Source organism: Hippocampus comes, unplaced genomic scaffold (assembly GCF_001891065.2).
Source record: "Hippocampus comes isolate QL1 unplaced genomic scaffold, H_comes_QL1_v1.1 scaffold156, whole genome shotgun sequence".
Classification (NCBI taxonomy): domain Eukaryota; kingdom Metazoa; phylum Chordata; class Actinopteri; order Syngnathiformes; family Syngnathidae; genus Hippocampus; species Hippocampus comes.
The window spans coordinates 6,755,774-6,769,507 of NW_017805744.1; the positions used below are offsets into that span (position 1 = coordinate 6,755,774).

Consider the following 13,734-nt stretch of genomic DNA (forward strand, 5'->3'; position numbering starts at 1 on the left):
ACCTGTTGCCAATTGTGCTGCAATCTTAGAGCGTAGTACATCACATGCTACACACTCACCAACAGCACACGGAATCGGTTACAGTGAGCACAGCAATTTACATACAGCGATTCTCATACAAGGGTCCCTGGACACTCTGGCATTTTCAAGCTGCAACTTAGTCCACAAACAATTTGAAAACAATGATGCTTCATTTTTAAATGAGGAATACAGGGGCCGGGTCAGTGTGCCAATAGAGCATACAAAACCAACTGCTTGTACTTTACGACCTGAGTTTCGGACCAGTTAAACACTCTGATATGATTGACATCATTGATTGGATTCACTTGCTTTTTTTTTTCCAAAGCAGTCACAAGCGTGCTAAGTCACTAAATATAGCGAACAGTTCGCCAAGTTGGCAAAACTGACTGCGCTTTTGGAAACTAGTTTTGCTCGCAGTCGTGTTGTTAGTGATGACAATGGATAATTGGTTCCTTTCTATCACATAGCACATGAATAGTAAGGTGACAAAAAATTAACTACGCTCACGCTGCTTAGGGTTGCACACGGCAGTTTTGTGTCATTGGCGGTAGGATTATGAGGGGGTAATTGGAAAAAAAATTATCCCCTAAAAAAATGTTCTTGGCTGGAAAAACTCTGGTGAATAGTACACGTTTCTTATTTGAAGCGTCGGATAGAATAACTGTCTGTTAATGTCATTACAAGCGACATGCAGGCAGTCCGTCCCGTGTAGCTCCATTATTGAGGCTGTCCATCAAGAGTATGACTTGTTAATTTTATTATTTTTCAATGTCTCCTGAGTCTATCAGTGGAGGAAAGCTCAGATGAAAACATAACAGAATGTGTTGCATCATATAAATTCCGTTTTGAGACCCGTCAAAAACGTCTGAACGATTGTTCCCAAATTCCCAAAGCTGTCAACCACACATGCAGCCACGCGTTTACATGCAACTGGATACGATTAACCCCAAAAAACTTACATGTCGTTATTTACACTTCAGTGCCCTTATTTTTTGTTCTGCATCTGTTTTGGCAGCACAGTGTAAAGTAACTCAAAGCGCATTCTTCGGCTAATTATGAAAACTTCAGAGCCAAAGTTTCCTTCAGATGTCAAAGGCCTCCTCAAACGGACAGATGCAAATAATTTTGTGTTCCGAGAATGACATCAATGCTTTGAAAACCCTTGAAAGGGGTGATAGATACACAGCAGTTATGACAATACTGTACATAGATAACACAGAAAATGTCTTGTGGGAGACTGAAGAATGACAAATCAGGAAAAATGACTTGACACTGAACATTTGTTTTCTGAAGTTTAATGTTTTCACTCCTCAACAATTTATGAAATATGGTACAGAAAAGAAAAACAACATACTTTTGCTCACAAAAAAAAAACTTTTGACATGCCATTGCATTTGAACAACCTCTGTATGAAATGATACTCTACAAATTAGACATATTGTATATACAGGAAAATATGATGTTATCTCATTTCACTTGATGGTCTTCATTCCATGGGTTGCTCCTGCTTCTGTTTGAACTCTGTCACATTTGCCTGGAACAGTAGAACAGATCATTCAGGTTGAATTGAGACATTGACACAACGGTCTCTTGCTGAGAGGCTCTGTCACGGGTTCAAACAACACAAGCTGAGCAGTGCTCGCTGACACTAAAGGAAAATGACAGTGACTCCGGAGTTATGCACGAGACAGTCCGCAGCGCAAAGCCTTGGTTGCAACAGAACCAGCTTAAGCTAGATCCCCAGACCCCCATATAGAACAACCAGGTGAATGATAATTGTTTAGTGGTGAGCATTGTGAGGATGACGTATGCAATAGTTTTTATATGTCGGGAAGGACCAATGTTTAGCCTGAGGTGTTAGTGGAAGTTAGAGAGTCTCCACCATGTGTAAATATACAAGGACACCCCCACAGCAGTTTTTCGAATTATAATTGTCTGCAAGCAATTTATTTTTAAGGGTCAGTGTTAGATGAGTTGGCAATAATATCTAAGAGTTTTGGTAAAATTGTGTGTGGTATATTTAAACTACAAAATGTTTTTGGAGAGGTCAATAACTTCCTTCTCCGCCCTCTAGGTGTGTCAAGGGGTCGTTATTCCCCATAACACACAAGGGAAACAACAAGGCGTATGTAGGAACACAGTGTAAGTGTGTTAACATTTTGTAAGTAGAGACGCGTTTTCCATGTAAATGCCCTAATTCGTTCCAAGCCCCCCCCAAAATTCAGACATAGATGTTTTATGAAGCATAAAAATGCATAAAAAATGTAACAAATACATGTTACAATTAGATTATTGCGCAATAAATTAGAGTTATACATAATGTAAAAAACAAAGAATAGAGTCAAGAATAAAAATGATGGTCATTTAACTTTTAACTGCGTCCTGGTCGTTTTTTGCCCTCTTTAGTCCATGTTCTCTCTCAGAAGTGGTTTTTGCTGGCGTTTTGTCAAGAACTGATGCAAGGACGTTTGCTTTTGTCGGCTGATAACAATCCTTCGAAAATGTCCAAGGCAAACATCAGCGTAGTGAGCGATCGGCCGACTGGTAAACACTTTTTCTGGGTGATTCACATTAACGTAAGACTATTGGGAAACCTCACGGCCCAAGGGGCGAATGACGAGGACGCTGCATAGACACATATCTACTTATCTATCTACACACATAGACACACACACACTAGAAGCCCCTCTTAGCCAATGGGATGCCAGGATGATGCTCAGTAATAGCCAATGGCAGAGCAGCTTTAAGTATGTTGCGTTCGGAGCTGCGACGAGTAGCCCATACTGTATTTTTATCTTTCGTATCTTGAAATTTCTTTCGTAACAAGAGGCAATATTTTCCTGTTGAGACCTTTCGTAACGTCAACATTTCGGATGAAGCGACGTTTGTAAGTAGAGGTACCACTGTAATTGTTGACAATTGTATTATTGTCATATTATGTGTCCTGTATTATTGTTTTATGTTAAATGTTCCGTAAAGCTCTTTGTTAACGTTGCAGCTGTTGGTAAAGCGCGATATTAATAAAATTGTATTGTATTGTTGACTGTAATGTGTTACCACCTACATGACTACAACTGAACTGCGCGGTGACGGTCGTCTGTTCCATGTTGACTGAATCTGGTGTTCCCAGGCTCAAAACACCATCACCACAATAAAACCTTAACGAGTTCGGCGAAAAATGTTTCAAATACCATTTTAGCATATTTACATTTGATACGATCATCATGAAATGTGAACCGCTGTAAAATAAAATTAAATAAAAACAACTGAAACGGAACGGAAAAAGAACAAAAGGTATTTGGATCAATACTGTTACGAAGTGGTGCTTTATAGGTATTGCTGGATTCAGTCTACAATTACCAAAGTTGTCCAGCCCTGCTTTGAATTTCAATGTGATGGTTTTGACTTTGGCACACTGTTTCCAGAAAATGTTGGTTGACCGACAAATGGCACCACTTCGAGGATGTTTAACTGCTGAGTTTCCACTTTGCTTCGTTGCATATGTATTAGTATGTTTCTTTTGAAAACGGCTCCAATGTAGACACTGGTAAACACCAGTGCTTTATGTCTCATTTGTCTGTCTTGGCTGAGCTTGGTTAAACAAAGGCACTCTTTGTTTTCCAAGAAAACTTTTCATTTTTTTAGGTCAGGCAGTGAATATCATCACAATTTTGTGACTTATCCTGGCTTCAGCAAAGTACTCATGATTAACCGAACAACATCAAAGCTTTTCTTTGCACATATTGAGCATGTGATGTGACATTTCCACCAAGCCACAGCAAATCTCTCTCAGCTCTGAAGATTTTCTCACATTTTGGATCCGACTCCTGGTATCAGAAAAAAGAGGCTGTCATGACCAGCTGGGTAGTGGAACAGATGATTTGAGCTGCAGGGCGTGAGAATGATATGTGCCCTGGATACTGCAAACCAGATTAAGAAACTGTCCATCTTGTTTGTATACCGCTTATCCTGTTCAGGGTTGTTGAGAACTGGAGCCTGTTCCAGCTGACTTTGAATGAAAGGGAAATGACACCCTGGACTGGTCGCCAGTCAGTCACAGGGCACGTAGAGTCAGAAATCGTTCCACAGCACATTCACACTGGCACTAAGCGGGAATTCATCATGTAATGCTAGCATGGAAGACAGGTGTATGAACCATTGTAAGCATTCGTGGCTCACTCAGGAAATTATAAACAGTTACATGAGTTCCGAAACTTCATTTTTTCCAAGACTCAAGCAAACCGAAGCAGCATGTTTTCCTGAGTTTAAATCTGGTAAGGCTTACCTCAAAGGTATTGAGAATATGTTGACAAACATCCCGGAGCTCATTCAGGCCCCTTCTCAGAGGTTCAACAGCAGGAGTTCCATCTGTGGGGGGAAACACAGCAGATGCCTGTAAGGGAATGGCCCAATACAACTACAAAATACACTCGGAGCCAGCAATCAGCAATTTTAATGCTGCAATGTCAGTTCGAAGCATGCTCCCCAAAGTGTCGTCAACAACATGGGCACGATTCCAATTTGGATTTTGCAACTGGTTTTAAGTAGACACTTATTGAAGCTGTTGGACACGCAAGCGGCACTTTGCAACCTGAGATCAATTTCTTTGCAGCCGCACTCACATTTTTTTGTTCATCAAAGCCTTATGTCATCACTTGGAGTAGTGCATACAGGACTTGGGGATGCACCAAAATGAAATTTCTTGGCCAAAACGGGCAACTTAAGCTGAGATCAATGCCAAAACCAAAACAGTGAAAGAAATAATAATGGACCTTAATTTTTTTTTTCCCCGCAGCCGGATCATTTTCTGCACTATTCCAAATTCGTTTTTTTTGTTTTGCTTTTTGCATGCGTCGTGGATCATATTTTTTCCATGTCAATATCAACAGTACATTTTTTTTCCAAATCCATCCCAGGTGTCTTCCATTTGTGGACATAAAGTGGATATGTATCCAATGCGACTAGAGGGCCGAATGGACGTGAAAGCATGAAAGCCAATTATGTGTATTGACGTCATGTTTCTTGCTAAAACACCAAAATTGCAAATTGTCTTCAATTTTAAAAATGTTGACATTGCAAGCATTTTTTTTGTTTACGGTCCCTCTTTTAAAATGTAACATTTGAACAAACTGTCTTCTGACTTATTCATCTATTTGTTGTGCGCTGTATATGCAATATATTGAGTGACCCTGCATGTGTGTCAGAGTTTTAACATGTTAATATTAAACGGAGCTAACTTATTTTCACACCTGGAAAGTCTCTTGCAATGTTTATGGCATTTTAACAGTACATTGATTACAGGTTTCATATCGGTGACTGTTTATCCTTGGAATCCCCAAATTCTCTGATACGTAAAAGTGTGAAGATGAGTTCACCATTGACGTCTGCTATGTCGCAGATCTTGAAACTTGGCATCATTTGGAATCCTCTTTATTGTTGTCATTCCAAAGTTTGCACTCCGCCATTTTGTGATGCACGCAAAATGCATTGCACAACAAAGGGATACAAAAGAGGAACAAAGCAATATATAATTTTAAATATTGGAGAATTGTCGACATCAAAGTAGATTTAAAAAAATGAGCATTAATTTGTGTAAGGAAAAGCAATAATGTAATGTAAAAGATAAAAAAAGGTGGACAAATTGACCACTTTTCAGTGTCACATTACAAGACGACCAAAAATAATCCACACTAGATAAGGCACATGTTTCCTGCTCCGGAAGAGATCACTGTTTACAAGGTCATGAGCTCGAGGCCCAAGGATTCTTCAAGAATCCTTTCCTTAGGCCAAAGACAACAAGCTGTCTCCATTGTGCATAGATCATTCATGTGATAAAACCACAGTTGAAAAACATATTTTCTTTTAGTGAGAGCAGTCATTGGTCTCTTTCATCAAAGGGGAATGCGTAGGCTACTAAAAATCATGGGACAGTTTCTTCTTGATCAAGTCACGTTTAATGTGCTACACAGGCAAAGAAAATGGCTACTCCCTTGCTATGTTGCACATTTCTGCTCCAGCGAACAGTAATGTTGTAAGACAAAATGAGAACCTCAACAGAGAAGGATTTCACAATGAATCCATTAAAAAAATTATTTGTTCCACCAATAGTTTGACATTTGCACTAATGGGTGTAAAATGTAAAGTGCAAGTTTTACGTTGCTATCCTTTCTACTCTACCACATGGTTGTAAACAGAGACAAACACACAAAAAAACCCATTTATTTTGACATCTGTTGTTGTTAGAAGTAGTAGATAAGAAGAAGCTTTTGAAACGGTTCGAGAAAAGACAAGAAATAGTAACAAGTGAATCCAGTGTCCCGAATCTCAACTCAGTTTTTTCCCCCTCTATCTCACATCTCTCCTTGTATTCCTGCATGTAGGGTTGGGTGATATAAGTATCATAACAATTTCAGAATTGGTTGATATTGATCATTCATGCCTTTTTCTTTTAACTGTTAAAAATACGAACCCGGAGAAAAAGGTTAAATTTAGGTGATTTTGTTTAAACATTGAATATTTAACTGTTGATAAGAGGTCAACACAACTATGACTTTTTTTTTTTTTTTTAATCTGGTAAATGTAATGATTCAATACATGCCTTTTTAATTGTTATGTGCTTAGGAGGGCTGGATGATATGGCTGAAAAACATTTTCCAATATGAGAATTTCCTATCAGTTAAATTCCTGATTGACATGTTTTTAACCTATGTGAAATACGAAAAACAATTACATTGATTGAAGATCAAATTTTAAAAACAATTCATTGGAAGATACAATGAAATAAAGCACAACTATAAAGAGAAAAAAATATTATTCAAAATATCGAGTAGTAAAATACATTTACAACAAACGCACACTGTTTTTGCATCGATTTTAATTGTTTGTGTATGTTGTAGTGTAATACTTACGTCTTTTCAGACTCCACACATTCAATCCCAGGCATGTGTTTACATATTTATAATTGTTTTCAAAACTTAAGTTAAAAAAGGGTCTGAAAATCGCTGGTACTGAATGAGTTTAATGTAACCTTAGAAGCATGGTATCAATTTTATTATATTATAAGCTCTTCCTCAAAGCAGGGTGTATGTGTTTCTGAAAGCCTGTACCATAATGTTTTATAGCACAGGTGAAGAAAATGGCTACCCACTTGCTAAATTTCACATTTCTGGTCAAAAAAAAAAAACAAAAATTATTCCAAAAAAAAACATTGTTGTGTCCTTTACCTCGTGTCTGAATGCGAAAGTTAATCTTGCTCTCTGATGGATGGGTGATGGTGTAGCCGCAAAACTCGACAGACTCGCTGGTGAATATAAAGAAAGCAAAAGTGAAATTATTGTGAATTGGGTGGGACAGTCAAAAATACTTCATGTAAAAAAGGGTTTAACGTGGATTAATGTTATAAAACTACAACCAAAATTCACATGCACATCTTCTGCCCACATTAAAGTCTGAAAATATCAAAATAATTGCCACAGTATTTTGGATTACATGGGCATTGAGCTTTTCTCTCCCTTTTGAGATTCACATGAGAGGAAAAAGCTCAATGTAACAAAACTACGACCAATCATCACAAAAAATCACGTGCACATCTCTACCTGTGCCCACATCAATGTCTGGAAATATCAAAACGATCGCACCAATATTTGATATTTCATGGACATTACCGGCTTCTTCTCCATAAGTACGCACTCAAACGTTTGCTGTCCATAACATCCAAAATACTGACAGGATTGTTTTGATAGTTTCTGAAATTTGTGTGAGCATGGATAGAGATATACACATGAATTCTGGTGGTAATTGGTCGCAGTTTTGTAACATTAAGCCACGTTAAACTTTTTCTCTATTGTGAACTTCTATAGGGAGGGAAAAGCTTAATGCCCATAAAATCCAAAATACTGTGGCGATTGCTTTGATGTTTTCAGTGGTTGAAGTGGGCGTAGGTGGTGCATGTGATTTTTTGATCGTGTTCGGTTGTGGGTTTTGAACATCAAACCACGTTCAACTTTTTAGACTGCACTCAACACTACTTCATTCAACTTGATCAAAAACACTGACTCTTTCATGATCATATATCGCAGCGAATTCCCCAAGGTATGGTCTTCATCATGCATCACAAATGTCACACTCCCCTCATCCGAACCATCGGCTTGGACCTAAAACGCATTGCAGAAAAAATATAGAGTTCAACTTCGAGGCTGTCATCAAATGTCACCTATCAACAGCGCTCCCTCGTGGAAAGCACGTCACGTGTTGTCGGGTTAAATTCTAAGACGTAAATGAAGTCGTTTCCTTTACATTCTAGAGTTACGCAGATTTAAGATAACCAATAATGTGAAAAGCCTAAGTGTTGATTAAAAGTAGTTTGATCACGAATGTTTCAGGTGGTAGCAATTTCATTTGATAACCGCCACAGATGCTAGTGTGTACAGTATCTTAGTGTGTTGTTAAGAGTTAAGGCCATCGGTTCCCGAAGGAGCGGTCTGGTGATTCTAAAAGTTACATGTGCAACAAAAAAAAAAAAAATGGTTGTGCGATGTTTAAGCCTCTTACCATCTCTAGAATTCGCTTCTTCTCGCCTTCAGCAGCCATGCTGTACGGTTACTCTTACCACAGTACGATTTTGCGTTCAGTCCCACCCGTAGTTTTGTCTGACAGGAAAACTCAACCTGAGAGTTTGTTTACTTATGTGATGCATATGTTATTTAAATCAACTAGATTTGCTGTATTTTTAATTTTGTTGACGTAGGGTATGCATAAAATGCAGATGTAGAACAAATTCCCTTCCAAATATCCTGTAAGAATAAAACGGGGGAGTACAAATTTTTTAATGTCGCAATATCATGACGTCATTAAAACTCTAAAAAAAATAACGTTAATACGTTGTAGTTCAACATTTAACCAGTTCTACGCAGTTTGCGTTTATGAAATGTAATGTGGACTACATTACCCATTAACCGAGTGAATAGGGTTCCGGTCTGAAGGTCCGCCTGCTAGTTTACAAAGCAGAAGTCACTCGAAAGGGATTTGCTAGGTTTGGAAGTCTTGTGAGATGTTGGACTTTTGTGTCAATGTGCATTTTTGAAGGCCGATTATTATCAAGGTTTTGGAGTAAGCGTTGTATGTCACATTATATTGCTTTTGGCGTTTATTTGGATCAGCATTAAATGTGTAATGCCGAGTGTTGTCAACATTGGCGAAAGCAAACAAAAAAAAACGTCAGTTGAGGCGTCATAGTTTGTGATTGGTGTTATTTTGTGTCGCTTGCGCTAGTCGGATCTCCTCTAGCTGTTTGGAATATTTCCGATTTGATTTGAGTGTTGACGCAGACATATTCGTGACTAGTATCATTAAAACGTTCAACTGGGAGTTTCAGATTAGTGTCCCCCGATCCCCCAGTCATATTCTTATGTTGACAGATCCGTGCCAGCTGTGGCCATGGCAATTCTCTTTGCCGTGGTGGCTCGTGGAACAACCATCCTAGCCAAGCATGCATGGTGTGGTGGCAACTTCCTCGAAGTGACTGAACAGATCTTAGCCAAAATTCCATCCGAGAATAACAAGTTGACATACAGCCATGGCAGGTAGGTGTGCATTTGCTCCACCCGCATGTTTTACGTGCTCACCCTCAACCATTAACTCCACATGGGGCTTTGCATGTATTTCTCGACAAATACATACAGTACGTCCGACTCGTTTGCGGCAGGCAATGACAGTGTCGTGATGCACTACCAGATTAGTGTGTAACCACGTTTGTAAAATGTAAGTTACTATTTTTCCCCCCTCTCAAATTATTATAAAGTTCAGTTTTATTGCTTTATAAACAAGGAGATAACAAGTAGTTTAGTTTATTAATTAATCATACGGAGATAGTTTAATGTATTGTATTTATTCTATCTTTGGCAGACGAGTGCAAGGTAGGTCAATAGAATTACACACCTGTCTGATTGTCAAACCAAAAATAATAGCCTCCTGACTAAACTTTAATTACCAATGTGGTGTTTACACACTGCATACACATACAAATACTGAAAAGGAAAGAGAGACTTTTAGTTTCTTCCTAGGGAAAAAAAAGACCAGCTCTTGTTTTCAGTTGTGTATTCGTTAACATGGGGTATGTGGGAAAATATGAAATAATATTCTTTAAAACACTCTTATCTTCCAGCTATCTCTTTCATTACATCTGCCATGACAGAATCATATACCTGTGTATCACTGATGATGTAAGTATTGGTTCACGTCATCATTTAATATTCTGTATAAGCTTCTTGGCATCTCAGCCACTTTGCCAACTTGACAGACAATAAAACAAATGCAGCTACTGTAATGTGTTTTTGGCAGCACTCATTTCAGCTTCAGTATTGTGTGTGTATGTGTTCAATGATATTCTTTTTTTTTTGTGTGCGCGAAAGGACTTTGAAAGGTCTCGTGCATTCAGCTTCCTCAGTGAGATCAAGAGGCGCTTCCAGACCACGTATGGTTCACGAGCACAAACAGCCCTGCCGTACGCCATGAACAGCGAGTTCTCATCGACGCTGGCTGCTCAGATGGTGAATATGACAAGAGTATTATTTATTTATGTATTTATTTAAATACAAGAGTTATCTCTACTTTTGTAGCTATCATCTCATTGATAATACCACTCTGCGGTAGAGCTCGGCGATATGACAAAATACATTGCAAAGATGATAGAAAAGTACTTGTCTATTGTGTCGCTTTAAGATGATAAAACAGTATTATCGTGTCACTTTTCTCATATCGTGTGAATCTTCATTTGACACTTGCATTATCACCTACAGCACAGCGATTACAACAGACGAATCATGCTGGGTATTCCTAAGTTCTAAAGGCTTGCATAGTAGTTCGTTTTGAGCCACACACACACAAAAGAAAATGACAGTCACAGATTTTTAAGTTTTTCCTATAGTTCCTAAAATTGCTTTGCTGGGCTCTAACATCACCTACATGTGATTAGTTGGCAGGTCAAGGGCGAGATTGGTGCCACTTCAGCTGCAGCAACTTGCTACCAACGAGCTTTGGCTGTCTACTACGACTACTACGCATAAACACGTCACATTTTCGCTTCTAAATCAGTAATCACAGCCTCCCTGGCCACGAACAAGTTACACTTCTTGCAAGTATCATTCATGTGAAAAGATTACAAAGAGTTGTTAACAGGGAAAGGTGGAGAAGCCATGCTAACTACGAAGCAAATGTAATGTTATTGTGAAAGATCGGAATTAAGCTGAGGAAAAAGATCTCTCAGAAGCCACATAAATGCAGAGCGTACCAACTTTCCTTTACTTTTTAATGTTTTTTTTTTGTTTGTTTGTTTTTTTTTTTGCAAGAAAAAATGTTTATTCAAGAAAATTCAGCATGCGTGTTCTCATTGTATTTACACTTTTCCTTGCAGAAACATCATTCAGATCCTCGGGGATCTGATCGGCTTACTGAAACACAGATGCAAGTGGATGACCTCAAGGGGATTATGGTCCGCAACATAGGTGCGTGTCTCATTAACATAGATGATGGTATTTACACTTACGGTTCTATCTACTCATTTTTACAAATCATCGCAAAAACATCAAATTATTATTATTCTTCTAATTATTATTATTAGTGGTATTATTATTGTTATTGTTGTTGTTGGAATATTCCTTTGGTGTGTAGCTTCAGTGTTAGTCAAGAATGAATTAGTTTAGTTTATATTTTTTCGAATAATGACCAGAGCCAGACTTCTGAGGCTTATACAAATAAATATTATTGGGACTGAGCTTTCCAAAGTGCTGGTCTAGCTTGTTCAGTTTCATTACTGAACAAGCTAGTAGCCTGAAGTAGCCTAACGTTACTTTATTCAGCGCTGACATGTCTAAATTAATAGTTACCATATTTTCCTCACTGTAAGGCACCACTAAAAGCATAACATTTTCTCAAGAGCCGACAGTGCGCCGAACAATCCGATGCGCCTTATATATATATATATATATATATATGGATCAATATTCTGATTTATCGAACGTAGTATTTTAAATGTTCTGTAAAGCGCTTTGTCACAGCTGCAGCGGTTGTGAAAGCTCGATATCAATAAAGCTGTATTGTATTGTATTCCCTATAGCGTAGCTCCATCTGGTAGATGCATAGCGCAACCGCAGCCACTCTTGCAGCTTCTATTCTATGCGCCTTTTACTGTGGTGTACCCTAAATATGAAAACAGTTTTAAAATAGGCCATTCATTGAAGGTGCGCCTAATACTCCGAAGCGCCTTAGAGTGCTGAAAATACAGTAATTTGAATTAGGAATATCATGTATAAATTATTGCCATCTGGGTTTACACACACAAAAGGCTTCATTTGTGAGGATAAGTATTTTGTGCATTTTTATGCTTTGCAGATTTGGTTGCGCAGAGAGGGGAGAAGCTGGAGTTGCTGATTGACAAGACAGAAAATCTGGTTGATTCTGTGAGTGTTTTGTCCATTTTTTTCCAGTGTATACTTGATAAGAGCTGCATAGTTATGTCAAGTCACGGAAACTCCTTTTCTGTTTTTAGTCTGTCACGTTTAAGACGACCAGTCGTAATCTGGCCAGAGCTATGTGCATGAAAAACCTCAAGTTGACCTTTGTTGTTGTGCTGGTGTGCCTGGTGAGTAACTGTGTCTCATTTTTTGTTTATAATCTGTGTAATATTCGTTCATTCATTTTTCAAATCAAAAATGTGTATCTATCTAGCTTGTAGCTATCCTGTAAGAATGGGACAAATAACATCATAGTAGTTGTTACAATTGGTCTAATTCTGTTGTTTGACTCTGACAAAGTTAAATTTCATTAGCCATTGTTTCTTTTGACATTGCTATCGTGATACAGTGTACACGATGGGGCTTCACTGTAGGAAAATAACTTCTCTCTGCCTTTCAGGTAATCATTTACATCATTGTCTCTGCTTCCTGTGGTGGCCTCACCTGGCCCTCTTGTCTCAAATGAGAAGACCATGGGCATAATAGGACTGATGCAGAAAAGGGGGACAGAAGCCACCTATTCAACCATGGTTGCCAGTGGACAGAAAAAAAGGACACAATAATTGCTTTTTCTTGTTTTGCCTCAGTTTGCCTGAAAGACAGTTGCTCCCACTGCTGTTGCTTTGATAGTGTACACTTGCCTTCAGCAGAGGAACCCCCCCTTCCCCCCCACACCCCAATACCATCGCGGCAAGGTGACCTACAACTGATGCAGCACAGTAATCTTGTCTTAAACTATTTTGTCTGTCTGATTTATAGCACTTTCACTGTATCTCTGTATTCCATCCTTTCCAACTGAAAACAAAAGGTGACTTTATTTACATGCTTGTTCATTAATGTGCACCGATGAACCTTGACACATGGAAACTAGAAGCTTCAGAGATGTGGAGAAGATCGATACACTGTCCCTGGTCCCTTTACTGAATACTACTACTGGACAAAAATACATGTAACAAATAACCTAGGAATAGGGTGGGTATTCACCCACCCTATTCAAACACAGATGTTGTAAATCTTTTGTGTTTTCTTACCAATCACACAGTGCATCATGCAGTAAATTATGTAAATCAGTTATTATACAAAAAAATTATATTGTACATCTGAATGATTATGTGATTAATATTAAATATTTGGCATGTGACTGATGAATGGTGGTAATTACTAATTCAAAATGTAATTTTTTTTCCTCATCTTCACGATATTA

At 38.4% G+C, this 13,734-nt stretch overlaps 2 protein-coding genes across 4 annotated transcripts; one reads left to right on the forward strand and one right to left on the reverse strand.

The window, feature by feature from the left end:
* Positions 1 to 1,300: 1,300 nt before the first annotated feature.
* polr1d (RNA polymerase I and III subunit D) lies at positions 1,301 to 8,748 on the reverse strand. The gene is made up of 5 exons (XM_019884170.1): positions 8,572 to 8,748; positions 8,077 to 8,174; positions 7,245 to 7,321; positions 4,307 to 4,389; positions 1,301 to 1,555 (listed from the first exon to the last, which is right to left on the reverse strand). The coding sequence occupies exons 1-5, from the start codon at positions 8,608 to 8,610 to the stop codon at positions 1,508 to 1,510; spliced, it is 345 nt and encodes a 114-aa protein (XP_019739729.1). The 5' UTR covers positions 8,611 to 8,748; the 3' UTR covers positions 1,301 to 1,507.
* Positions 8,749 to 8,957: 209 nt separating this feature from the next.
* sybl1 (synaptobrevin-like 1) lies at positions 8,958 to 13,679 on the forward strand. Of its 3 annotated transcripts, none has more exons than XM_019884169.1 (8): positions 8,958 to 9,052; positions 9,438 to 9,602; positions 10,184 to 10,241; positions 10,431 to 10,568; positions 11,432 to 11,522; positions 12,409 to 12,476; positions 12,566 to 12,658; positions 12,931 to 13,679. In XM_019884169.1, the coding sequence occupies exons 2-8, from the start codon at positions 9,457 to 9,459 to the stop codon at positions 12,994 to 12,996; spliced, it is 660 nt and encodes a 219-aa protein (XP_019739728.1). In that variant the 5' UTR covers positions 8,958 to 9,052; positions 9,438 to 9,456; the 3' UTR covers positions 12,997 to 13,679. The 3 variants fall into 3 exon arrangements, with proteins under 3 accessions (XP_019739728.1, XP_019739726.1, XP_019739727.1); XM_019884167.1 differs by having other exon boundaries at positions 8,993 to 9,138; XM_019884168.1 differs by having other exon boundaries at positions 8,993 to 9,129.
* Positions 13,680 to 13,734: the final 55 nt, after the last annotated feature.

Bases quoted from the DNA above. Each gene is read 5' to 3' on its own strand.
- sybl1 (XM_019884169.1), top strand. From the start codon at position 9,457: ATGGCAATTCTCTTTGCCGTGGTGGCTCGTGGAACAACCATCCTAGCC. The intron at 9,603-10,183 runs GTAGGTGTGCAT...CTTATCTTCCAG, and splicing joins TTGACATACAGCCATGGCAG to CTATCTCTTTCATTACATCT. The intron at 10,242-10,430 runs GTAAGTATTGGT...TGTGCGCGAAAG, and splicing joins ACCTGTGTATCACTGATGAT to GACTTTGAAAGGTCTCGTGC.
- polr1d (XM_019884170.1), bottom strand. From the start codon at position 8,610: ATGGCTGCTGAAGGCGAGAAGAAGCGAATTCTAGAGATG. The intron at 4,390-7,244 runs GTAAAGGACACA...TTCCCCCCACAG, and splicing joins CTTTCGCATTCAGACACGAG to ATGGAACTCCTGCTGTTGAA. The intron at 1,556-4,306 runs GTAAGCCTTACC...CTACTGTTCCAG, and splicing joins ATATTCTCAATACCTTTGAG to GCAAATGTGACAGAGTTCAA.